Source organism: Chiloscyllium punctatum, chromosome 22 (genome assembly GCF_047496795.1).
Source record: "Chiloscyllium punctatum isolate Juve2018m chromosome 22, sChiPun1.3, whole genome shotgun sequence".
Classification (NCBI taxonomy): Eukaryota; Metazoa; Chordata; class Chondrichthyes; order Orectolobiformes; family Hemiscylliidae; genus Chiloscyllium; species Chiloscyllium punctatum.
In genome coordinates, this window is record NC_092760.1 from 91,654,106 (window position 1) to 91,678,224 (window position 24,119).

At 50.8% G+C, this 24,119-nt stretch overlaps 1 protein-coding gene across 1 annotated transcript in view; it reads left to right on the forward strand.

Annotated features, from left to right (window-relative positions):
• Positions 1-24,119, forward strand: part of LOC140493852 (src substrate cortactin-like) — an 87,977-nt gene that overhangs the window by 43,496 nt on the left and 20,362 nt on the right. Inside the window, 2 exon segments of the mRNA XM_072592826.1 lie at positions 8,125-8,235; positions 9,200-9,310. Coding sequence (XP_072448927.1) covers positions 8,125-8,235; positions 9,200-9,310 — 222 coding nt within the window.

Below are 24,119 nucleotides of genomic sequence, written 5' to 3' on the forward strand. Positions count from 1 at the left end.
CTTAACTTCTCTGCATCGTTATTAGACTCTGAATATATCAATCAACAAATAACTTTGCCTTGCCTTGTGAGTATTGTCAGCTGTTGGAACCTGCTTGAGTTTAAACAACGATTTCATTGGCTGCTGTCGGCTCATCGGGAATACACTGACTTACAAAACAAGCTTCTGATCAGAGTTAGGTTTCTTTTCCCTTTTGAAATTGCAAGGGAACAATTCTAATTTGTTGGATGTACACAACTGTTCGAATGCGCTACTTTGGTCAGGGAATGCACAGTTTGGAGGAAGCGGGGGAGTGGTATTAATGAGGGAATATGTTCAAGGTACTGTAGGTACACAGTGTCCTCGGCTCCTCCTTTGACTTTAAGACTTAATGTTCTATCGATTTCCAACAAATTACACCCGTCCAGTCCGTGGGGTTTTGGTTCGAATTCTCTTTGCCTTAAAAGCTCCCCAAGTGCTTGGCCACAGGATATCGTTGGAATGTACTTACAGTTGAAATGCTTTGTTATTGGCTCAAATGGCCTCTGTTAGATGATTCTATTACTAAAAGCAGTCTAGGTTCAGTTAGAACTATGTAAAATCCAAGCTTTCAAAGGAAATGGAATATAAAAGTCAGGAGGTTTTCTAAAACTATACAAGACACTATAGACACACCCCAGCTGGAACACTGTGAACGGTTTTGGGCCCTTTATCTAAGAAAAGATAGTCTGTCCAGAGGAGGTTCATTCAGCTGATCCTGGGGATGGAGAGTCTGCCTTATGAGGAGAGGTTGAGTAGACCGGGCCTGGACTCACTGGAATTTAGAAGAACGAGAGACGACATTATTGAAAGATTAAAGATTCTCTGAGGATCTGACCAGGAGATGTAGAGAGGTTGATTCCCTTGTGGAAGAGTCTAGGACCAGAGTCCATCATCTCAGAATAAGGGGTTGTACATTTAAGACTGAGATAGGAAGGAATTTTGTCTCCCGACAGTGAATCTATGGAATTTTTTGTTTCCTCTGTGTTGACTCAATGCTGTTTTGGTTGTAGCTGACTGGTGAGTTTTTAACGTTCCAAATTCTCTCCAGAATGAGCCCTGGGTCCACTTATTTATTCCAAGAAAAGACAAGTTAATAAAATAGCTGAATCTTACTTTTTGTTATCAAGGGTGTTTTTTTGGTTATTGAATCATCAGCTTCAAATGGGGAGTAATAGACTTCACTGTGTCTCCAGTTGTATGTAGTTGTTGGGTAGCAGAACCTGGGTTTTGACTACACGTTTGAGAAGTGCTGCCTTTTTCTGAATGCATTTCCTTCAGGCTATGAGTTAAGCAAACTCCTTTCCTTCTGACCTGATCTTCTTAGTCGAAGAGTGTGGTGCTGGAAAAGCACAGCCAGTCAGGCAGCATCTGAGGAGCAGGAGAGTCGATGTTTCGAGCATAAGCTGTTCATCAGGGAATGAGGCTTGTGGCCCGAGGGGGCTGAGAGATAAATGGGAGGGGGGTGGGGCTGGGGAGAAGATAGCTGAGAGTGTGATAGGTCAGAGAGGAGGTGGAGTGGATAGGTGGGAAGGAAAATGGACAGGTAGGACAGTTCAAGAGGGTAGTGCTGAGTTGGAGGGTTGGATCTGGGATGAGGTGGAAGGGGAGATGAGGAAACTGGTGAAATCCACATTGACCCCGTGTGGTTGGAGGGTCGCTCACAGTAGGTTCTCTGAAAGACCCCTTGGATCTTTACAAAATACACTCCCTGCTTCACCGTGCTATCCCTCAAAGTAAACCAAGTGCTTTTTAATGATCACTTTAATCTGTTTCACTGTTTTTAGTGAGGTCTGTATCTGTACTCACACAACCTCCGGTTCCTCTTCCTTGTTTAAATCATAGATTCTTAGAACAGGGAAAGAGACCATTTGGTCCATTGAATCCACACCAGCCCTCCGAAGAGCGCCCCCGCTCCCCTACCCCCCATCCCCCACCCCCCCCCCCACTCCTTCCCCCCCCCCCACTCCTTCCCCCCCCCCTTCCCCCCCACCCTCACTTCCCCCCCCCCCACTTCCCCCCCCTTCCCCCCCTTCCCCCCCTTCCCCCCCTTTCCCCCCTTCCCCCCCCTTCCCCCCCTTCTCCCCCTTCTCCCCCTTCTCCCCCTTCTCCCCCTTCTCCCCCTTCTCCCCCTTCTCCCCCTTCTCCCCCTTCTCCCCCTTCCCCCCCTTCTCCCCCTTCCCCCCCTTCTCCCCCTTCCCCCCTTCTCCCCCTTCCCCCCCTTCTCCCCCTTCCCCCCCTTCTCCCCCTTCCCCCCCTTCCCCCCCTTCTCCCCCTTCCCCCCACTTCCTTGAGGTCAAATGTAACCTCAAGGAGAAGCCTATGTATGGGGTTAGGATCTGTGTTAATGGTGGTGGAGGCAGCAGATTTCCAAAGGTATTGGAAAGTGATCTGACCAGACCGTTCTGCAGGGTAACGGGGAGTAAGTGGGTTGACTCGGACGATTCTGGAGTTTGAGAGGGTTGGATTATGAAGAGTGGCTGAGTAGATTGGGATTATATTCATTGGAATTCAGAAAAATGGGGGAGGGGGGGAGATCTTATAGAAATATATTAAATTATGAAGGGCATTGATGAAACAGAAATAGAGAGGATGTTTCCACTGGTGGGTGAGACTAGGACAAGGGGGTATAGCCTCAAGATTAGAGGAAGCAGGTTTAGACCTGAACTGAGAAGGAACTTCTTCACCCAGAGGGTTGTTGATCGATGGAATTCCCTGCCCAGGGAAGTAGTTGACGCTACTTCAGTAATCGTTTTTAAAGCTAAGGGAGATACTTCTTTGAAAAATAAGGGAATTAAGGAATATGGTGAAAACATGGGTAATTGGAGATGAGGCCAGGAAGAGATCAGCCATGATCTTATTGATTGGCGGAGCAGACTCGATGGGCCGAATGGCCTACTCCTGCTCCTAATTCGTATGTTCTGATGTTCTTGGAGAATTACTGTCGCAGGGGTCAGGCTATATTGCCTCCTGAGCTGAAACCTTCTGATTCTACGTCACCTCCCTGTCCCACATCTCGATTAAAGTGAATTTTCTGTACTCTCCCGAATCATGCCTTCCTGTATTTATTTGCTAACATCATCCAATAATAATGGCCCTTGAGTTTGGTGTTGTCAGTACATTGTAAAGGTGAAAATGTGCTGCAAGTTGCTCACATAAAGGGTGAACACAGTGGTCACAATACCACGTCTTATGGGATACCACTTGGTAATACTTGCCAGTCAGAATAACTAATAAACTACTTTGTTTTCCTGTTTGAGGTTAGCTGTTTACCCTTTATTATTTGTCCCCAAGCTCCACACATTAATCATGGGTCTACTGAGCATTCAAAGTAAGTGTAACTTGTTCCTTTATCCAAACAATATATTGGATATCTTCCTGCCTGCTGCTATTTCTGATATTCTGTCATTAATTCACTCGTGTTATTTACATCAACACCTTGGGTAGGCACAGTGGCTCAGTGGTTGGTATTGCTCACAGCACCAGGAACCTGGGTTCAATTCCAGCCTCAGGCAACTGTCCGTGTGGAGTTTGCACATTCTCCTCGTGTCTACTCTGGTTTCCTCTCTCAGTCCAAAGATGTGCAGGTACAGTGGATTGGCCATGCTAAATTGCCCGTAGTGTCCAGGGATGTCTGTTCAAGGTGGGTTAGCCATGGGAAATGTGGGGCTATGGAAATCTGGCAAGTAAATTATTTAGTTTCTGGTCAGACTGCCTTCTGGAATCATTGTCTCAATTATAGAACATTCCAGTGCAGTACAGGCCCTTCACCCCTCAGTGTTGCTTCAACCTATGAACTCAGTCTGAAGTCCATCTATCCTACCCTATTCCATTACCATCCATATGTTTATCCAATGACCATTTCAACGCCCATAAAGTTGGTGAATCTACTCCTGTTGCAGGCAGGGTGTTCCATGCCCCTACTGCTCTGAGTAAAGAAACTACCTCTGAAATCTGTCCTATATCTATCACCCCTCAATTTAAAGCTATGTCCCCTCATGTTAGCCATCACCATCTGAGGAAAAAGGCTCTCACTGTCCATCCTATCTAACCCTCTGATTATCTTAAATGTCTCAATTAAGTCACCTCTTAACCTTCTTCTCTCCAATGAAAATAGCCTCAAGTCCTTCAGCCTTCCCTCCATACCAAGCAACATCCTAGTAAATCTCTTTTGCACGCTTTCCAAAGCTTCCACATCCTTCCTGTACTGCGGTGACCAGAACTGTACACAATACTCCAAGTTGCACCAGAGTTTTGTACAGCTGCAGCATGACCTCCTGGTTCTGAAACTCAATCCCTCTACCTATAAAAGCTAACACACCGTACGCCTTCTTAACACCCTAATTACCTGGGTGGTAACTTTCAGGGATCTATGTATCTGGACACTGAGATCTCTCTGCTCATCTACACTACCAAGAATCTTACCATTAGGCCAGTACTCTGCATTCCTGTTACTCCTTCCAAAGTGAATCACCTCATACTTTTCCACATTAAACTCCATTTGCCATTTCTGGTCGAGGGGACTTATCTATTTTCACTCTTTTCAGCTTTGATAAAACCACCTCATTACTAACTTCAATCCTTGATAACATTGTCTTTTTACTGTATGAATATTGACAAAAAATATTCATTTAGTGACTCTCCTTTCTCTTTGGACTCCACGCACAACTTCCCATACTATCCTTGACTGACCCTAATCTTTCTTTTGTCATTCTTTTATTCCTGATATACCGATAGAAAGCCTTTGGATTTTCCTTGATCCTATCTGCCAACGACTTCTCCTGGCTCTTCTTAGCTCTTTCTTTAGGTCTTTCCTGGCTAATTTGTAACTCTCAATCGCTCTAACTGAGCCTTCACATCTCATCCTAACATAACCCTCCTTCTTTCTCTTGACAAGAGATTCAACTTCTTTAGTAAACCACAGCTCCCTTGCTCAACCACTCCCTCCCTGCCTGACAGGTACATACTTCTTAAGGACACGCAGTAGCTGTTCCTTGAATAAGCTCCATATTTCTATTGTGCCCATCCCCTGCAGTTTCCTTCCCATCCTATGCATCCTGAAGGTTGCCTAATCATCTCATAATTGCCTTTCTGCCAGCTGTAACTCTTGCCCTGTGGTATACACCTATCCCTTTCCATGGCTAAAGTGAACAGAACCAAATTGTGGTCACTATCCCCAAAGTGCTCACCTACCCCCAAATCTAACGCCTGGTTGGGTTCATTACCCAGTACCAAATCCAATGTGGCCTCGCCCCTTGTTGGCCTGTCTACATACTGTGTCAGGAAGCCCTCCTGCACACTTTGGACAAAACCTGACCAATCCAAAGTACTCAAAGTATAGCATTTCCATATTTGGAAAGTTAACGTCCCCCATAACAACTACCCTGTTACTTTTGCTCCTATCCAGAATTACCTTTGCTATCCTATCCCCTACATCTCTGGATCTTTTTGGAGGCTGATAGAAAACTCTCAACAGGGTGACCTCTCCTTTCCAGTTTCTAACCTCAGCCCACACTACCTCAGTAGACAAGTCCTCATTAAATGTCCTTTCTGTCACCATAATACTGTCCTTGACTAACAATGCCACACCTTCCTTTCTTTTACCACCTTCTCTGATCTTGCTGAAATATCTAAATCCAGGAAACTATAACAAACATTCCTGTCCCTGCTCTCTCCATGTCTCTGAAATGGCCACGACATCGATTGTCCCAGGTACCTACCCATGCTGTAAGTTCACCCACCTTATTCCAGATGCTCCTGGCGTTGAAGTAGACACACTTCAAAACCACCTTCCCACCTGCCGGTGAACTCTTGCGACGTTGAAACCATATTTCTGACCTCACTATTGTCAACCTCCTGGACACTGGATCTACAATTCAGGTTTCAATTTCCCTGCTGTTTAAATCCTCCTGAATAGCATTAGCAAATTTCCTAGCTTCCCCAGAAAGAGCCCCAATTATCCAGGAATCCAAAACCCTCCCTCCTGCACCGTCCCTGTAGCCACATGTTCAGCTCCACGCTCTCCCCAGTTCCTCGCTTCTCTAGCACGTGGCACGGGCAACAAACCAGAGATCACAACCCTGTTTGTCCTGGCTCTGAGCTTCCACCCCAGCTCCCTGAATTTCTGCCTTAGATCCCCATCTCACTTCCTACCTATGTCTTGGTGCCTATGTGGACCACGACTTGGGGCTGCTCCCCTGCCCCCTCAAGGATCCCAAAAACAAGATCAGAGACATCACGAACCCTGGCACCTGGGAGGCAACACAACAACCATGAGTCTCTCTCATCCCCACAGAACCTCCTAGCAGTCCCCCTAACTATGGAGTCCCCAGTGACTAATGCTTTGCTCCTCTATCCCCTTCCCTTCCCTTCCCTTCCCTTCCCTTCCCTTCTGAACAACAGGGACAAATTCTGTGCCAGACATCTATACCCCATGGCTTAACCCTGGTAAGAGGTCCCAAACCCCGGTAAGAGGTCCCAACCCCCAACAGTATCCATAACTGTATACTTATTAATGAGGGGAACGGCCATAGGGGATCCCTGTACTGTCTGCCAGTTCCCTTTCTGTCCCCTGACTGTAACCCATCTACTTTTCTGCAGTACCTGACGTGTGACAACTTCCCTGTAACTCCTCTCAATAAACCCCCCCCAGCTCCCAAATAATCCAAAGTTTATCCAGCTCCAGTTCCCTAACACGATTTCTGAGGAGCTGGAGTTGGGTGCACTTCCCACAGATGAAGTCAGCAGGGACTTTAGTGGTGACCCTTACCTCCCACGCCCTACAGGAGGAACATGCAACTGCCCTAACATCCATTCCCCCACTGTCCTGAATACCCTGACACACTGCTGAAAAATTAGTAACCTTTCCAAATTGGTGCTCAGAACCTCTCTCTTTCGGTTAGAGGGGAAGGATGAGTGGGAGACACTATGTCAGTAGTGTTTTGGGGAAAGCAACTGCCCAAATATATTACCTCACTTACTCAGCAGTCCCCTGTCCGCTCCTGCTCAGCGTGTACTTCCCCCTATTCATGAGGTAAACTTTTAAAGGATTAATTTACCATCTTGGCAGCCCCCTGCTCCTCAATCTCACTGCTCCCACTGCTGCAAAAATGGAGGCCGCAGATCCCAAATTTACCTTGTGAATAGGTGGAGCACACGCTAATCAGGAAAGGACATGGCACTGCTTAGTAAGTGAGGTAATGTTATCGAGTGTCCATTACTCATTGTTGATGTCTTCAACAACAAGTTGCTGTATCTTACTTGGAACACCATTGATCCGAGTTCTCTTTATTTATCTCAAGCCCCTTCTCAATATCTTACCACCTGTGATAATACTTACTAATGTAGCAGTCCTCACAACCTTTAGTTGTTTAATAAGGCTGTGGTAATCTTTGCAGTGTACTGTGTTCTTGCCAAGACATACCTGTTGGTTAGAGAACCTTTTGTGTTCTGCAGATTTAATGCCATGTGTTAGAAAATGGGGTGATGTATACAGAGAGTCTGGGCACACATGAACGATTTCTCAGACAGTGCCCTTCTTACACCCAGCCGAGTGATGGTGTGGCGCTTGTTGGAAAGTTTGGGTGATAAGGCGTTCTGCCAAATCGCTTTGACATCTGCTCAGGGAACTATGTGGCAGAGTCCACCCTCTCCTTTTCCCACAGGGTCTCAAGGACACTATATGCTGGCCACTTCCTGACGGACTGCTGGTCAAAAGGGATTTTCTTTGCAAATTTCTCCACAAAGAATGGGTGATACAGGATGGTCCAACTACTTGGAGTGTTCTGTAACAGTGAGGCCATTCTCACTCTTCCCAACGCCAGGGAGAACCTCAGTACGTAGTGAGACTTGGTGTTGGTGTGGGTCTACGCACAGCTTGGTGCAGCCACACGCAAAGGCAGCCGTCAGGGTCAGGGTGAGGGTGAGGATGAAGTTAGGTATGTTCCCACCCTGCACCACCCCTTCCTCACCTCTTTCCCCCCTTCAGAATTTTATCCCCCTTAATTCGATGCTGAAATGTCTGTTTCTCTGTACGCTGCAAGGTGTGCTTTTGAATAAGTAAATTTCTTAAGCCTTCATTTAACAATACCGTTTGGTTTGCTGCAGATTATTCCAAGGGATTTGGTGGCAAGTACGGAGTAGAGAAGGATAAGGTGGACAAGAGTGCTGTTGGCTTTGAATACCAAGGAAAGACTGAAAAACACGAGTCACAGAAAGGTTAGTTATCCAGGTTGCTGTGGAGACTGGACTATACTGTGCTGCTGACTTGGATAATGTGGTTTGCTTGTAGTAATCTGAGCTGCAGTCGCTCCGTGTGCTGGCAGTTGGTGTTGATGGTGTGGAATCTGAAGAATGTATTGGTGCACAGAGCAAATTAGGATTTGGCTGCTGCTTTATTTAATAATTTTAATGTGGGTGCAGGAAAATCTTGAGCACTTCAGTTTGATGGATTGTTTCCTGCTTTTTGCAAGTGAAGGCTTTTAGTCTGGAATCACAGGAAAAAAAACAGTTTCATGAGGTCAGCATCAATATGTTGCAGCTGGAATATTGAGCAAGACCCTTCCCTTTTTACTTACACCTTATTTTAATCAACCCGTGTCACATTTATGACCCCCAACCTTGACACTGAACTGCTTCAGTAACTGTAGGTGTAAATATAAAGCTCTTTATGAATAAAGTATCTCGTTGCATTTAAAAACTCAAATTTCCAAATGTTTGGATTTTTCTGATGGGAAGGTATTAATGGTTCAGGAATACTGTGGTGATTGGCATTAAAGGGCCAGCCATGATTTAATTAAATGGTATATCAGGACTTGATAGGCTGAATGGCCTTCTCCTGTTCCTCCATTCTTGCAGATTGATGGAATAGGCTGGATGGATTGAGTGGCTGATGCTTTCTCTCCAGTTCACTGAATGACATTGTTAATTGTTTAATTCATGTTGTGTTGTGGAGCCCAGTCCGTTTGTGATAGGGTTGGAAATGTCAACCTGCTTCAAGTAAAGGGTCCTCCTAGATGAGGGGAGATTTCATTCTGATTGGCTGCGATCCATTTAAAGTCATCTTCAATTATCTCTAAGTTCTCCTCCTTTTAGAAGTATATTTTGTTGTTGTTGTTGTTTTGTACTTTGGGCTGATGCTCCATTCACTCCCAAACTCACTGACTGTGTTTGATTTGTTTAGATTATGTCAGAGGTTTTGGTGGAAAATTTGGTGTCCAGACCGACCGACAGGACAAGAATGCTTTGGGCTGGGATCACCAGGAGACAACACAACTTCACGAATCACAGAAAGGTCAGTGCTCAGGTCTTTGTGACAAACTAAAGATGTCGGAATTACTGAGCATTGGAAATGCTGATTGGTCACTGGCTGGCAGTTATTAGGAACAACACCGCCATTTGTAGCTAAAGTAGTGCAGAGTGGGTGCAGAGGAGGTGGTGATTGGGAAGAAAAATGAGGAATGTTTATGTTCTTTTAAAACCGAAATGAAAATGATAAAGAGAGAGGAAAAGTAATATTGGGGAAATTGGTTAAAGATTGCTATGGGTCATAGAATGTCTTGTACCTGGACACAGTAGTTTGTATGTGAGCTGGACTTGGGTTGGTTTTACATGAGTTGGAGAGGAGAGGCAAGGGGACAGTGTGGCTATCAGCTGGGGTAGGGTGGGGGGTATGAGTGAGAGCAGAGAGTACCTTCATGCACTGAGCTGTTTGTCCAACACTTCATTTACGTTCCTGCAGGAAGTGTTTTAACACATCACCTCCACAAGAGGAAAACATTCCAGGATTCTGGACAGGAATGTGAACATGGTTTTGCATCACATTTGACTTTCTCAAACAACTGGTGACCCATGACCCTGTCTCGGTTATAAATTGGATCAAGTTTTTATCAGCATCTTGACAGAGATGTTATCAATTTAGGGCATGTCAGATTTTTAAATTTTGAAGGCTGACATAATTTGGAAAAACTCTCAGACCTATACTCGATTGTAGAATTGAGAGAGGGCCTGTGTTTATGTAGCGACCCATTCTCCTTGGGAAGTATTTACCTGAATAGCAATCATAAAAATATCTTAAAACTTTAAGATGGAAAACCTGTAAGGTCTGTGCAGCAGAAGAGCAGTGTACTGTGATATTATAAATTATATAGAATGATAGTACAGTAACAGGCCATTCAGCCCTAACAAGTCAGTGCTCATGGGCTTATTCCTCACATTCAGCTGCATTTCCTTCTGTTCTCCCTTGTACTCACCTGGCTTTGTCTTAAATGCCCTTCACCTCAATTACTCACCATTTATTAGCAAGAAATGCTGGCTGACCAGACACACCCACGTCCCTTGTGAATAAAACTGCAAAAGCATTCCACAGTCTAGCCACTCCCCAGTTAAAGCAGTTTCTTCTGCGTTCCTTTACTGGAATGTTCAGGAACATGGGAGGCAGGAGTAGGCTGTTCAGCCCATCTAGACCATGGCTGATCAACTACCTCAACACCAACTAACTCCGCGCTATCCCACACTCTGTGGTTTTGTTAAAGTCCTGGGATTCGGAGTGCTGGATTCCCTTGCTGAAATAGTAACCCCTCGGTTTATCCGATCGAATTCTTCACATTCTCAAAGGTCCAGCTTCCATATGGATGTTCCCTGCGATATTTCTCATGGTCACAAGTTTTACATCCTAATGATATTATAATGAGCTCATGATAAAAGGGGGCTGTGACATCCTTTCCAAAAATTAAGCTGAGAACACAATTCTCTCACTGTCACGGTGAAGGTTGTATAAAAATGGAGCAAAGAATAAACAGAGCAATTTTAGGGCAGTTAGTCTAACTTGGGTCCCAAGCAAATTAATGGAATTGGTTCTGAGAACCAGATAAATTGTCACCTCCAAAGGCAGAGTGTAGCCCTGGACAATCGGAATGGATTTATTCAGGGAAGTTCTGTCAATGAACTTAGTTAACGTTTTTGTGGAAGTTACAGCGAGGATTAGTGAGGGTAGTGCAGGGTAGTTGATGTGGAAGGTTTTGGAAAAGTTCCTTCAGAACAGCCTGGTTAAAAACAAATAAAAGGGCATGGGATCCGGAGGGAGAGAGATGACAAACTGGATACAAAACTGGTTCTGTGACAGGAAGGAAAGGACCATGTTTGATGGATGTTTGAGGGATGGAAGATCGAGTTTTCAGTGGGACTCTGTGGGGCTCAGTACTGCTCCCTGCCTTTTGGGGTTTATATATTTATGATTGAGCCACACCCGTAAGGGGCACAATCAAGAGGCTTTGGACAACACAAAAGCAGCTGCAAGTGAAGAGGAAACCTCTAGACTGCAACACGATATCGGTGGAGTGGATAAGTCCCTCAGAAATGTGAGGTAATGCATTTTGGGGAGTTCAAAAAGACAAAGGAATGGACAATAAATGGGAGAATGCTGAGGGGAGTAGGGAATTGGGAGGACCTTGGAGTGAATGTCCACAGATTCCTGAAGCTAGCAGAACTGATGGATACAGTGGTGAAGGAGGAAGATGGAACCCTGATACGGAGTGGGAAGTGGGAAGTGGGAGTTGGGGGTGTGGAGGGGGACTGGATGCATCATCAATTTGGTGACCAATGAGCACCATGTGCAGTCTGGCCATCTCATTGTAGGAAGGATGCTGTCAGGCCTAGATGAGATGTGTGGATGGTTAGAATCCAGAGAAAATGGTAGAAGGGGGTCCAATTACAACAATTTAAAAGACATTTGGACAGGTACATGAATCCGAAAGGTTTAGAGGGATATGTTCCAAACCCAGGCAAGTGGGACCAGTTGAGTTTCGGAAACCTGGTCAGCATAGACGCGTTGGACCGAAGGGTCTGTTTCCATGCTGTATGACTCTGTGGCTCAACTTCCTTTAGGGGAAAGGTTCATGAGTAGGTGGTGAAGATTTTGAGGGATGGATAGAAGGGTTAGGGGAAAGCTGAGCTGAAGCAGAAACCCCCAACTCATTGATAAGGTGCCTGGATATCTCCCCGAAGACCTATAACCCCCAGGGAAAGAGCCAAATGCTGGGAAAAGGGACCAGGCTGTGGGGCCTATTGGCCAGGGCAGACACAAGGGTTGAGTGGCTTCCTTCTGTGTTGTAAACTTTTGTATAACAACCTCAATTACCTGAAGGAGAGCGATGTGGGGAAGGGGAGTTCACAAATGAGCGGTGGGTGCAGAAATGGTTGACTGTTTTTGTATTGGAATAATTCTAAGAATCTTTGGTGTGTTCAGTCTGTGAGGGTGGTGAAAACCAACATTAGGCACCTGAGAGGATTAACCATGTGAAGCTAAAGGAAGAGAGGGGGATGGGGCTGACTGACTGACGTCATAGAGATCGACAGCATGGAAACAGACCCTTCGGTGCATCCTGTCCATGCCGACCAGATATCCCAGCCCAATCTAGTCCCACCTGCCAGCACCCGGCCCATATCCCTCCAAACCCTTCCTATTCATACACCCATCCAAATGCCTCTTAAATGTTGCAATTGTACCAGCCTCCACCACATCCTCTGGCAGCTCATTCCATACACGTACCACCCTCTGTGTGAAAAAGTTACCCCTTAGGTCTCGCTTATATCTTTCCCCTCTCACCCTAAACCTATGCCCTCTAGTTCTGGACTCCCCGACAGCAGGGAAAAGACTTTGCCTATTTATCCTATCAACACCCCTCAATTTTGTCAACCTCTATAAGGTCACCCCTCAGTCTCCGATGCTCCAGGGAAAACAGCCCCAGCCTGTTCAGCCTCTCCCTATAGCTCAAATCCTCCATCCTGGCAACATCCTTGTAAATCTTTTCTGAACCCTTTCAAGTTCACAACATCTTTCCGATATGAAGGAGACCAGAATTGCACACAATATTCCAACAGTGGCCTAACCAATGTCCTGTACAGCTGCAGCATGGCCTCCCAACTCCTGTACTCAATACTCTGACCAATAAAGAAAAGCATACCAAATGCCGCCTTCACTATCCTACCCACCTGTGACTCCACTTTCAAGGAGCTATGAACCTGCACTCCAAGGTCTCTTTGTTCAGCAACACTCCCCAAGACCTTACCATAAAGTGCAGATGCTGGAATTCACGATATGGTTGAAGAACTTCAGGGCAGAGGAAATGACCTGGGAGTTACAGTGGGAGAGGGACTCCCTGAGATTCTTGTAGAGAGAGGAGGAAAACTTCTTCAAGGCAGGCATCCTTGCAAGAGGATTCGCAGCAGGGTTAAAATCAACGAGGCAGTCATTGTTTTTACCTTGTTGATTTTAACCCTACTGCGAATCCTCTTGCAAGGATGCCTGCCTTGAAGAAGTTTTCCTCCTCTCTCTACAAGAATCTCAGGGAGTCCCTTTCCCACTGCAACTCCCAGGTCATTTCCTCTGCCCTGAAGCTCTTCAACCATGTTGTGAAGATTTCGAAGCTACTTGAATGCTGCCTGAACTGCTGTGTTCTTCCAGCACCACTAATCCAGAACCTTACCATTAAGTGTATAAGTCTCGCCAAGATTTGCTTTCCCAAAGTGCAGCACCTCACATTTATCTGAATTAAACTCCATCTTCCACTTCTCAGCCCACTGGCCCATCTGGTCCAGATCCTGTTGTAATCTGAGGTAACCCTCTTCGTTGTCCACTACACCTCCAAATTTGGTGTCATCTGCAAACTTACTAACTGTACCTCTAATGCTCGCATCCAAATCATTTATGTAAATGACAAAAAGTAGAGGACCCAGCACCGATTTTTGTAGCACTCCACTAGTCATAGGCCTCCAGTCTGAAAAACAACCCTCCACCACCACCCTCTGTCTTCTACCTTTGAGCCAGTTCTGTATCCAAATGGCTAGTTCTCCCTGTATTCCATGAGATCTATCCTTGCTAATCAGCCTCCCATGGGGAACCTTGTCGAACGCCTTATTGAAGTCCATTTAGATCACATCTACTGCTCTGCCCTCATCAATCTTCTTTGTTACTTCTTCAAAAAAACTCAATCAAGTTTGTGAGACATGATTTCCCATGCACAAAGCCATGTTGACTATCCCATATCAGTCCTTGCCTTTCCAAATACATGTACATCCTGTCCCTCGAGATTCCCTCCAACAACTTACCCACTACTAAGGTCAGGCTCACTGGTTTATAGTTCCCTAGCTTGTGTTTACTGCCCTTCTTAAACAGTGGCATCACGTTTGCCATCCTCCAGTCTTCCGGCACCTCACCTGTGACTATCGATGATGCAAATATCTCAGCAAGAGGCCCAGCAATCACTTCTCTAGCTTCCCACAGGGTTCTAGGGCACACCTGATCAGGTCCTGGGGATTTATCCACCTTTAATTGTTTCAAGACATCCAGCACTTCCTCCTCTGTAATATGGACATTTTGCAAGATGTCACCATCTATTTCCCTACAGTCTATATCTTCCATATCCATTCCCACAGTAAATACTGATGCAAAATACTCGTTTAGCATCTCCCCCATTTTCTGTGGCTCCACACAAAGGCCGCCTTGTTGATCTTTGAGGGGCCCTATTCTCTCCCTATTTACCCTTTTGTCCTTAATATATTTGTAAAAACCTTTTGGATTCTCCTTAATTCTATTTGCCAAAGCTATCACATGTCCCCTTTTTGCCCTCCTGATTTCTCTCTTAAGTATACTCCTACTGTCTTTATACTCTTCTAAGGATTCACTCGATCTATCCAGTCTATACCTGACATATGCTTCCTTCTTTTTCTTAACCAAACCCTCAAGTTCTTTAGTCATCCAGCATTCCCTATACCTCCCAGCCTTCCCTTTCACCCTGACAGGAATATACTTTCTCTGGATTCTCATTTCTGAAGGCTTCCCATTTTCCAGCCGTCCCTTTACCTGCGAATATCTGCCTCCAATCAGCTTTTGAAAGTTCTTGCCTAATATCGTCAAATTTGGCCTTTCTCCAATTTGAATATCCTTTTCCATCACTATTTTAAAACGAATAGAATTATGGTCGCTGACCCCAAAGTGCTCCCCCACTGACCCCTCAGTCACCTGCCCTGCCTTATTTCCCAAGAGTGGGTCAAGTTTTGCACCTTCTCTAGCAAGTACATCCACATACTGACTCAGAAAATTGTCTTGTACACACTTAAGAAATTCCTCTCCATCTAAACCCTTAACACTATGGCAGTTCCACTCTATGTTTGGAAAGTTAAAATCCCCTATCATAACTACCCTATTATTCTTACAGATAGCTGAGATCTCCTTATAAATTTGTTTCTCAAATTCCCTCTGACTATTGGGGGGTCTATAATACAATCCCAATAAGGTGATCATCCCTTTCTTATTTCTCAGTTCCGCCCAAATAGCTTTCCTGGATGTATTTCCGGGAATATCCTCCCTCAGCACAGCTGTAATGCTATCCCTTATCAAAAATGCCACTCCCCCTCCTCTCTTGCCTCCCTTTCTATCCTTCCTGTAGCATTTGTATCCTGGAACATTAAGCTGCCAGTCCTGCCCATCCCTGAGCCATGTTTCTGTAATTGCTATGATATCCCAGTCCCATGTTCCTAACCATGCCCTGAGTTCATCTGCCTTCCCTGTTAGACCCCTTGCATTGAGATAAATGCAGTTTAATTTATTAGTCCTACCTTGTCCCTGCCTGCCCTGACTGTTTGACTCACTTCTGTTCTCAGCTGTACCAGTCTCAGATTGATCTCTTTCCTCGCTATCTCCCTGGGTCCCACCCCCCCCACCTTACTAGTTTAAATCCTCCCGAGTAGCTCTAGCAAATCTCCCTGCCAGTATATTAGTCCCCTTCCAATTTAGGTGCAATCCGTCCTCCTTGTACAGGTCACTTCTACCCCAAAAGAGATTCCAATAATCCAAAAATGTGAATCCTTCTCCCATACACCAGCTCCTCAGCCATGCATTCATCTGCTCTATCCTCCTATTCCTGCTCTCACTAGCTTGTAGCACTGGGAGTAATCCAGATATTACTACCCTTGAGGACCTCCTTTTTAAATTTCTGCCTAACTCTCTGTAATCTCCCTTCAGAATCTCAACCTTTTCCCTTCCTATATCTTTGGTTCCAATGTGGACAATGACCTCTTGCTGGCCCCTCTCCCCTGTGAGAACATTCTGCACCCTCTCTGAGACATCCTTGATCCTGGCACCAGGGAAACAATATACCATTCTGCTTTTTCTCTACTGGCCACAGAAACGTCTGTCTGTACCTCTGACTACAGAATCCCCTAACACAATTGATCTCTTGGAAGCCAACCTACCCCTCATTGCATTAGAGCCAGTCTCAATACCAGAAACTTGGCTGTTTGTGCTACATTCCCCTTAGAATCCATTACCCCCTACATTTTCCAAAACAGCATACCTGTTTGAGATGGGGACAGCCACATCAGTGCAATATTTGAGAGCTAATTACCAGTTGACAAATGTAACTTTTTGAAGCATGAACTGACAGGAGATGACTTTGTTATTATTAGACTATTAGAAATAGCAACAAGAGGAGGCCATTCAGCCCCCTTGAGCTTATTCCACCATTCAATGGAATTGCGGCTGATCCGACATTCCTGATTCGCTCTCCTGCTCTTTGCCCTTGACCCTTGATTCTCCTCCTGTACAAGAAGCTGAAATATAGAGAAGGACTTTCCCCTACAGCTCTCTGTGGCAAGGAATTCCAAAGAGAAGAAATTCCTCCTTAGCTCAGTTGTAACTTGGTGCTCCTTTTATTCTGAGACTATGCTCTCTGGTCCTAGACTCTTCCCTGAGGGGAAACCCTTCTCTCAGCATTGACCTGTGAATCTGATATGTTTCAATGAGATTGCCTCTCAGTTTTCTAAACTCCAATGACTGGGGCCCCGACCTGTTTAATCTTTGCTCATCAGACGGTTCCTCCATCCCAGAAACCATCCAAGTGAACCTTCTCTGAACTGCCTCCAATAAAATGATACCTTTCCTCAAATAACAGGACCATAAACTACTCCCAGTGCTCCAGATGTGGTCTCCCCAGCACCTTGTCCAGTTGCAGTAAGACTTCCCCACTTATACTCCAACCCCCTTGAAATAAAGGCCAACATTCCTTTCCCCTTCCTGATTCCCCATCCTGATTCCCTGTGAGCTAGCTTTGTGTTTCATGCAGAAGCTCCCCCGAAATTGCTTTGTGTTGCAACTTCTTTTGCAGTTTTCTCTATTTAAATAAAGTTCTGTTCTTTTCCCTTCGAAAATCAGCAGCTCCGTATTTTCCCACATTTACTCCATTTGCCCATTAACTTAACCTATTAACACCTCTGTGTAAACGGTTTGTATTCCCGATGTAACTTTGTCTGTCCATCTATATTTCTGTTGTTATCAAATTGAAATCACATGTTTTTGGTTGGGTATCCACTATTATATGATCAGCAAGTTTACTTTCCAAGAGAATAGACGCGACTTCCTGCACTGTGCTGACATTGAATTTCTCTCATTGAGCACAGCACTGACAGTGCTTGGCCTGTTGTTGATGCTGGGAATTGTCAGGACAACTGCTAACAAAGCATCTGGTGTAGGCAGTCAATAACAGGGGGCTCGATTACAACCTCACAGTGAGTTCACAATAATGGTATTAGTCAGGGACAATAAAAAGCACCAGTCTGCTATTCCCTCAGCATTGGCAATGGTATAACTGCATCAGTTGCAGAACGTTTGAACAGTTACAGAAAAGGGGCTGTTATTTGGCCTTTTAAATTGCTCATCCTTTTTTATTTGGAAAGAGGTCAGCTCATTGTTTGTCATTGTGGGCATCTGGATAACTTCCACACATTCCCCCAGAAGAGAGGGGTGTGTGTGTGTGTGTGGGGGGTGTGTGTGTGTGTGTGTGTGTGTGGGGGTGCGTGTGTGTGTGTGTGTGGGGGTGTGTGTGTGTGTGGGGGTGTGTGTGTGTGTGTGTGGGGGTGTGTGTGTGTGTGTGTGGGGGTGTGTGTGTGTGTGTGTGGGGGTGTGTGTGTGTGTGGGGGTGTGTGTGTGTGTGGGGGTGTGTGTGTGTGGGGGGGTGTGTGTGTGTGTGTGGGGGTGTGTGTGTGTGGGGGGGGGTGTGTGTGTGTGTGGGGGTATGTGTGTGTGGGGGTGTGTGTGTGTGTGGGGGTGTGTGTGTGTGTGGGGGTGTGTGTGTGGGGGTGTGTGTGTGGGGGTGTGGGTGTGGGTGTGTGTGTGGGGGGGTGTGTGTGGGTGTGTGTGTGGGGGGGTGTGTGTGGGTGTGTGTGTGTGGGGGGGGGTGGGGGGTGGGTGTGTGTGGGGGGGTGGGGGGTGGGTGTGGGGGGGGGTGGGGGGTGGGTGTGTGTGGGGGGGTGGGGGGTGGGTGTGTGTGTGGGGGGGGGGTGGGTGTGTGTGGGGTGGGGGGGGGTGGGTGTGTGTGTGGGGGGGGTGGGTGTGTGTGTGGGGGGGGGTGGGTGTGTGTGTGGGGGGGGTGGGTGTGTGTGTGGGGGGGGTGGGTGTGTGTGTGGGGGGGGTGGGTGTGTGTGTGGGGGGGGTGGGTGTGTGTGTGGGGGGGGTGGGTGTGTGTGTGGGGGGGTGGGTGTGTGTGGGGGGGTGGGTGTGTGTGGGGGGGTGGGTGTGTGTGGGGGGGGTGGGTGTGTGGGTGTGGGGGTGTGTGGGTGTGGGGGGTGTGTGTGTGTGGGGGGGGTGGGTGTGTGTGTGTGGGGGGGGTGGGTGTGTGTGTGTGTGGGGGGGGTGGGTGTGTGTGTGTGGGGGGGGGTGGGTGTGTGTGTGTGGGGGGGGGTGGGTGTGTGTGTGTGTGGGGGGGTGGGTGTGTGTGTGTGGGGGGGGGGGTGGGTGTGTGTGTGTGTGGGGGGGTGGGTGTGTGTGTGTGTGGGGGGGTGGGTGTGTGTGTGTGGGGGGGGGGTGGGTGTGTGTGTGTGGGGGGGGGGTGGGTGTGTGTGTGTGGGGGGGGGGTGGGTGTGTGTGTGTGGGGGGGGTGGGTGTGTGTGGGGGGGGTGGGTGTGTGTGTGGGGGGGTGGGTGTGGGGGGGGTGGGTGTGTGTCTGTGGGGGGGGTGGGTGTGTGTCTGTGGGGGGGGTGGGTGTGTGTGGGGGGGGGTGGGTGTGTGTGTGGGGGGGGGGGTGGGTGTGTGTGTGGGGGGGGGTGGGTGTGTGTGTGGGGGGGGTGGGTGTGTGTGTGTGTGGGGGGGGTGGGTGTGTGTCTGGGGGGGGGGTGGGTGTGTGTCTGGGGGGGGGTGGGTGTGTGTCTGGGGGGGGGTGGGTGTGTGTCTGTGGGGGGGGGTGGGTGTGTGTCTGTGGGGGGGGTGGGTGTGTGGGGGGGGTGGGTGTGTTTGTGGGGGGGTGGGTGCGTGTGGGGGGGGTGGGTGCGTGTGGGGGGGGTGGGTGCGTGTGGGGGGGGTGGGTGTGTGTCTGTGGGGGGGGTGGGTGTGTGTGTCTGTGGGGGGGGGTGGGTGTGTGTGTCTGTGGGGGGGGGTGGGTGTGTGTGTGTGTGTGTGGGGGGGGGTGTGGGGGGGGTGGGTGTGTGGGGGGGGGGTGTGGGGGGGGGATGGGTGTGGGGGGGGTGTGTGGGTGTGGGGGGGGGATGGGTGTGGGGGGGTGTGTGTCTGTGGGGGGGGGGTGTGTCTGTGGGGGGGGGTGGGTGTGTCTGTGGGGGGGGGTGGGTGTGTCTGTGGGGGGGGGTGGGTGTGTCTGTGGGGGGGGTGGGTGTCTGGGGGGGGTGTGTGTGTGTGGGGGGGGTGGGTGTGTGTGGGGGGGGGTGGGTGTGTGTGTGGGGGGGTGGGTGTGTGTGTGGGGGGGGTGGGTGTGTGTGGGGGGGGTGGGTGCGTGTGGGGGGGGTGGGTGCGTGTGGGGGGGTGCGTGTGGGGGGGGTTGCGTGCGTGTGGGGGTGGGTGGGTGTGTGTGTGTGTGGGGGGGGGTGGGTGTGTGGGGGGGGTGGGTGTGTGGGGGGGGTGGGTGTGGGGGGGGTGTGTGTGTCTGTGTGGGGGTGTGTGTGTGTGTGGGGGGGGGTGGGTGTGTGGGGGGGGTGGGTATGGGGGGGGTGGGTGTGGGGGGGGGTGGATGTGTGTGTGTGTGGGGGGGGGGTGGGTGTGTGTGTGGGGGATGTGTGCGTGTGGGGGGGGTGTGTGTGCGTGTGGGGGGGGTGTGTGTGCGTGTGGGGGGGGTGTGTGTGCGTGTGGGGGGGGGTGGGTGCGTGTGGGGGGGGGGGTGGGTGCGTGTGGGGGGGGTGTGTGTGTGGGGGGGGTGTGTGTGTGTGTGGGGGGGGGTGTGTGTGTGTGTGGGGGGGGTGTGTGTGTGTGGGGGGGGGTGTGTGTGTGTGTGGGGGTGTGTGTGTCTGTGTGTGGGGGGTGGGTGTGTGTCTGTGGGGGGGGGGTGGGTGTGTGTCTGTGGGGGGGGTGGGTGTGTGTCTGTGGGGGGGGGTGGGTGTGTGGGTGTGTGGGGGGGGGTGGGTGTGTGGGTGTGTGGGGGGGGTGGGTGTGTGGGTGTGTGGGGGGGTGGGTGTGTGTGTGTGTGGGGGGGTGGGTGTGTGTCTGTGTGGGGGGGTGGGTGTGTGTCTGTGTGGGGGGGTGGGTGTGTGTCTGTGGGGGGGGGTGGGTGTGTGTCTGTGGGGGGGGTGGGTGTGTGTCTGTGGGGGTGGGTGGGTGTGTGGGGGGGTGGGTGTGTGTCTGTGGGGGGGGGTGGGTGTGTGTCTGTGGGGGGGGTGGGTGTGTGGGGGGGGTGGGTGTGTTTGTGGGGGGGTGGGTGTGTGTGTGGGGGGGGTGGGTGCGTGTGGGGGGGGTGGGTGCGTGTGGGGGGGGTGGGTGCGTGTGGGGGGGGGTGGGTGCGTGTGGGGGGGGTGGGTGTGTGTCTGTGGGGGGGGGGGTGGGTGTGTGTCTGTGGGGGGGGTGGGTGTGTGTCTGTGGGGGTGGGTGGGTGTGTGGGTGGGTGGGTGTGTGGGTGTGTGGGGGGGTGGGTGTGTGTCTGTGGGGGGGGGTGGGTGTGTGGGGGGGGTGGGTGTGTTTGTGGGGGGGTGGGTGTGTGTGTGGGGGGGGTGGGTGCGTGTGGGGGGGGTGGGTGCGTGTGGGGGGGGTGGGTGTGTGTGGGGGGGGTGGGTGTGTGTCTGTGGGGGGGGTGGGTGTGTGTGTCTGTGGGGGGGGGTGGGTGTGTGTGTCTGTGTGGGGGTGGGTGGGTGTGTGTGTGTGTGTGGGGGGGGGTGTGTGTGGGGGGGGGTGTGTGTGGGGGGGGGTGTGTGGGGGGGGGTGGGTGTGGGGGGGATGGGTGTGGGGGGGTGTGTGGGTGTGGGGGGGGATGGGTGTGGGGGGGTGTGTGTCTGTGGGGGGGGGTGGGTGTGTCTGTGGGGGGGGGTGGGTGTGTCTGTGGGGGGGGTCGGTGTCTGGGGGGGGGTGGGTGTGTGTGTGGGGGGGGCTGGGTGTGTGTGGGGGGGGTGGGTGTGTGTGTGGGGGGGGTGGGTGTGTGTGTGGGGGGGGTGGGTGTATGTGTGGGGGGGGGTGGGTGTGTGTGTGGGGGGGTGGGTGTATGTGTGGGGGGGGTGGGTGTATGTGTGGGGGGGGTGGGTGTATGTGTGGGGGGGGTGGGTGTGTGTGTGGGGGGGGTGGGTGTGTGTGTGGGGGGGGTGGGTGTGTGTGTGGGGGGGGTGGGTGTGTGTGTGGGGGGGGTGGGTGTGTGTGTGGGGGGGGTGGGTGTGTGTGGGGGGGGTGGGTGTGTGTGTGTGGGGGGGGTGGGTGCGTGTGGGGGGGGTGGGTGCGTGTAGGGGGGGTGGGTGCGTGGGGGGGGTGTGTGTGTGGGGGGGGTGCGTGCGTGTGGGGGTGGGTGGGTGTGTGTGTGTGTGGGGGGGGGGTGGGTGTGTGGGGGGGGGTGGGTGTGTGGGGGGGGGTGGGTGTGGGGGGGGTGTGTGTGTCTGTGGGGGGGGGTGTGTGTCTGTGGGGGGGGGTGTGTGTGTGTGGGGGGGGGTGGGTGTGTGGGGGGGGTGGGTATGGGGGGGGGGGGTGGGTGTGGGGGGGGGTGGATGTGTGTGTGTGGGGGGGGGTGGGTGTGCGTGGGGGGGGTGGGTGTGCGTGTGGGGGGGGTGTGTGTGCGTGTGGGGGGGTGTGTGTGCGTGTGGGGGGGGTGTGTGTGCGTGTGGGGGGGGGTGGGTGCGTGTGGGGGGGGGTGGGTGTGTGGGGGGGGTGTGTGTGTGTGTGGGGGGTGTGTGTGTGTGTGTGGGGGGTGTGTGTGTGTGTGGGGGTGTGTGTGTGTGTGTGTGGGGGGTGTGTGTGTGTGTGGGGGGGGGGTGGGTGGGTGTGTGGGTGTAAGGGGGATGTGTGGGTGTGTGGGTGTGGGGGGGGGTGGGTGTGTGGGTGTGGGGGGGGGTGGGTGTGTGGGTGTGGGGGGGATGGGTGTGGGGGGGGGTGGGTGTGTGGGTGTGGGGGGGGTGGGTGTGTGGGTGTGGGGGTGGATGTGTGGGTGTGGGGGGGGGTGGGTGTGTGGGTGTGTGGGGGGGGTGGGTGTGTGGGGGGGGTGGGTGTGTGGGGGGGGTGGGTGTGTGGGTGTGGGGGTGGGTGGGTGTGGGTGTGGGGGGGGTGGGTGTGTGTGTGTGTGGGGGGGTGGGTGTGTGTGTGTGGGGGGGTGGGTGTGTGTGTGTGGGGGTGGGGGTGGTGGGTGTGTGTGTGTGGGGGGGGGTGGTGGGTGTGTGTGTGTGGGGGGGTGGGTGTGGGGGTGGGGGGGTGGGGGGGTGGTGGGTGTGGGGTTGGGGGGGTGGTGGGTGTGTGTGTGTGGGGGGTGTGGTGGGTGTGTGTGTGGGTGTGTGTGTGTGGGGGGTGTGGTGGGTGTGTGTGTGGGTGTGGGGGTGGGGGGGTGGGTGTGGGGGTGGGGGGGTGGTGGGTGTGTGTGTGGGGGGGGGTGGGGGTGGGGGGGTGGGTGTGTGTGTGTGTGGGGGGCGGGTGGGGGTGGGGGGGTGTGGGGGTGGGGTGGGTGTGTGGGTGTGGTGGGGGTGGGTGTGGGTGTGGGGGGGTGTGTGGGGGGGGCGGTGGGGGGGGTGGGTGTGGGGGGGTGGGTGGGGGTTGGGTGTGGGTGGGGGGGGGGTGGGTGGGTGTGGGTGGGGGGGTTGGGTGTGGGTGGGGGGGGGGTGGGTGGGTGTGGGTGGGGGGGGTGGATGTGTGTGTGGGTGTGTGTGGGTGTGTGTGGGTGGGCAGGGGAGTTGTGGGTGTGTCTGTCTGTCTGACTGTCTTGCTCTAACTACTCGTTCAAGTTGGTGTGACAGTTGGGCACTGGATTGACGTTGTGCCCAAAACAGTTTGATTAGAACTAATGCAGTTGAACAAGAATCTAATTGTCTTTAACAAAAAATCCTCACCTAGAATGTGTTGTGTATTGAAGCAATCTGCTTTTTGGAGTTTGTTTTATATTGTACTGTTTGCATTTTAGTCTGTTTTGTTTTATAATTCAGTGATTGTGTATTTGACATAACTTGGCTTGTGTTTTTCTTGTCACTGTCTTTGTTTTGGTTGTGTGTGGATTTGCAGACTATAAGAGAGGTTTCGGTGGCAAATATGGTGTTGAGACAGAAAACCAGGACAAATCTGCCGTCGGCTTCGATTACAAGGAAAAGCTGGCCAAGCACGAGTCTCAACAAGGCAGAGTCTGATGCCAGGCCTCGCTCTGGCTTCATAAAAATGCACTAAATTGAGAGCACATACCATTTCAGTGGCATTTTCTTTCCAGTTCTACAATGGGTATTAGAAGCAACTTTCTCCCCCAAATTTATTCAATTAATTCCGAGAAACAGTGGGGCTCATATGGAAAGTTCCGGAAGTGCTGACAGAGCTCTGGTGCCTTTTCCCCCACATGCTCCCCTTCTAGGTCTGTCTGGTATAAACCGGCCATGTGGTTCACGGGAGCCACCCTTTTTCCTCCTTCAAACCATTCGATTTCCCTCAATAGTTCCTGATTCCCTCAATAGTTCCTGATTCCCTCAATAGTTCCTGATTCCCTCAATCCTGCAGCAAATTCCTCCCAAAATTTCATCGTTGACCCTGTTGAAACTGCTGTTTTATAATATCTGGCATCAATATTCAGACTACTGTCCCATGGAGAAATCTGATTGACATCTGTTTCTATCGTGAATCCATAACGCACATGGAAATGTGACAATTTCAAATCTTGTTTTAGTGAAAG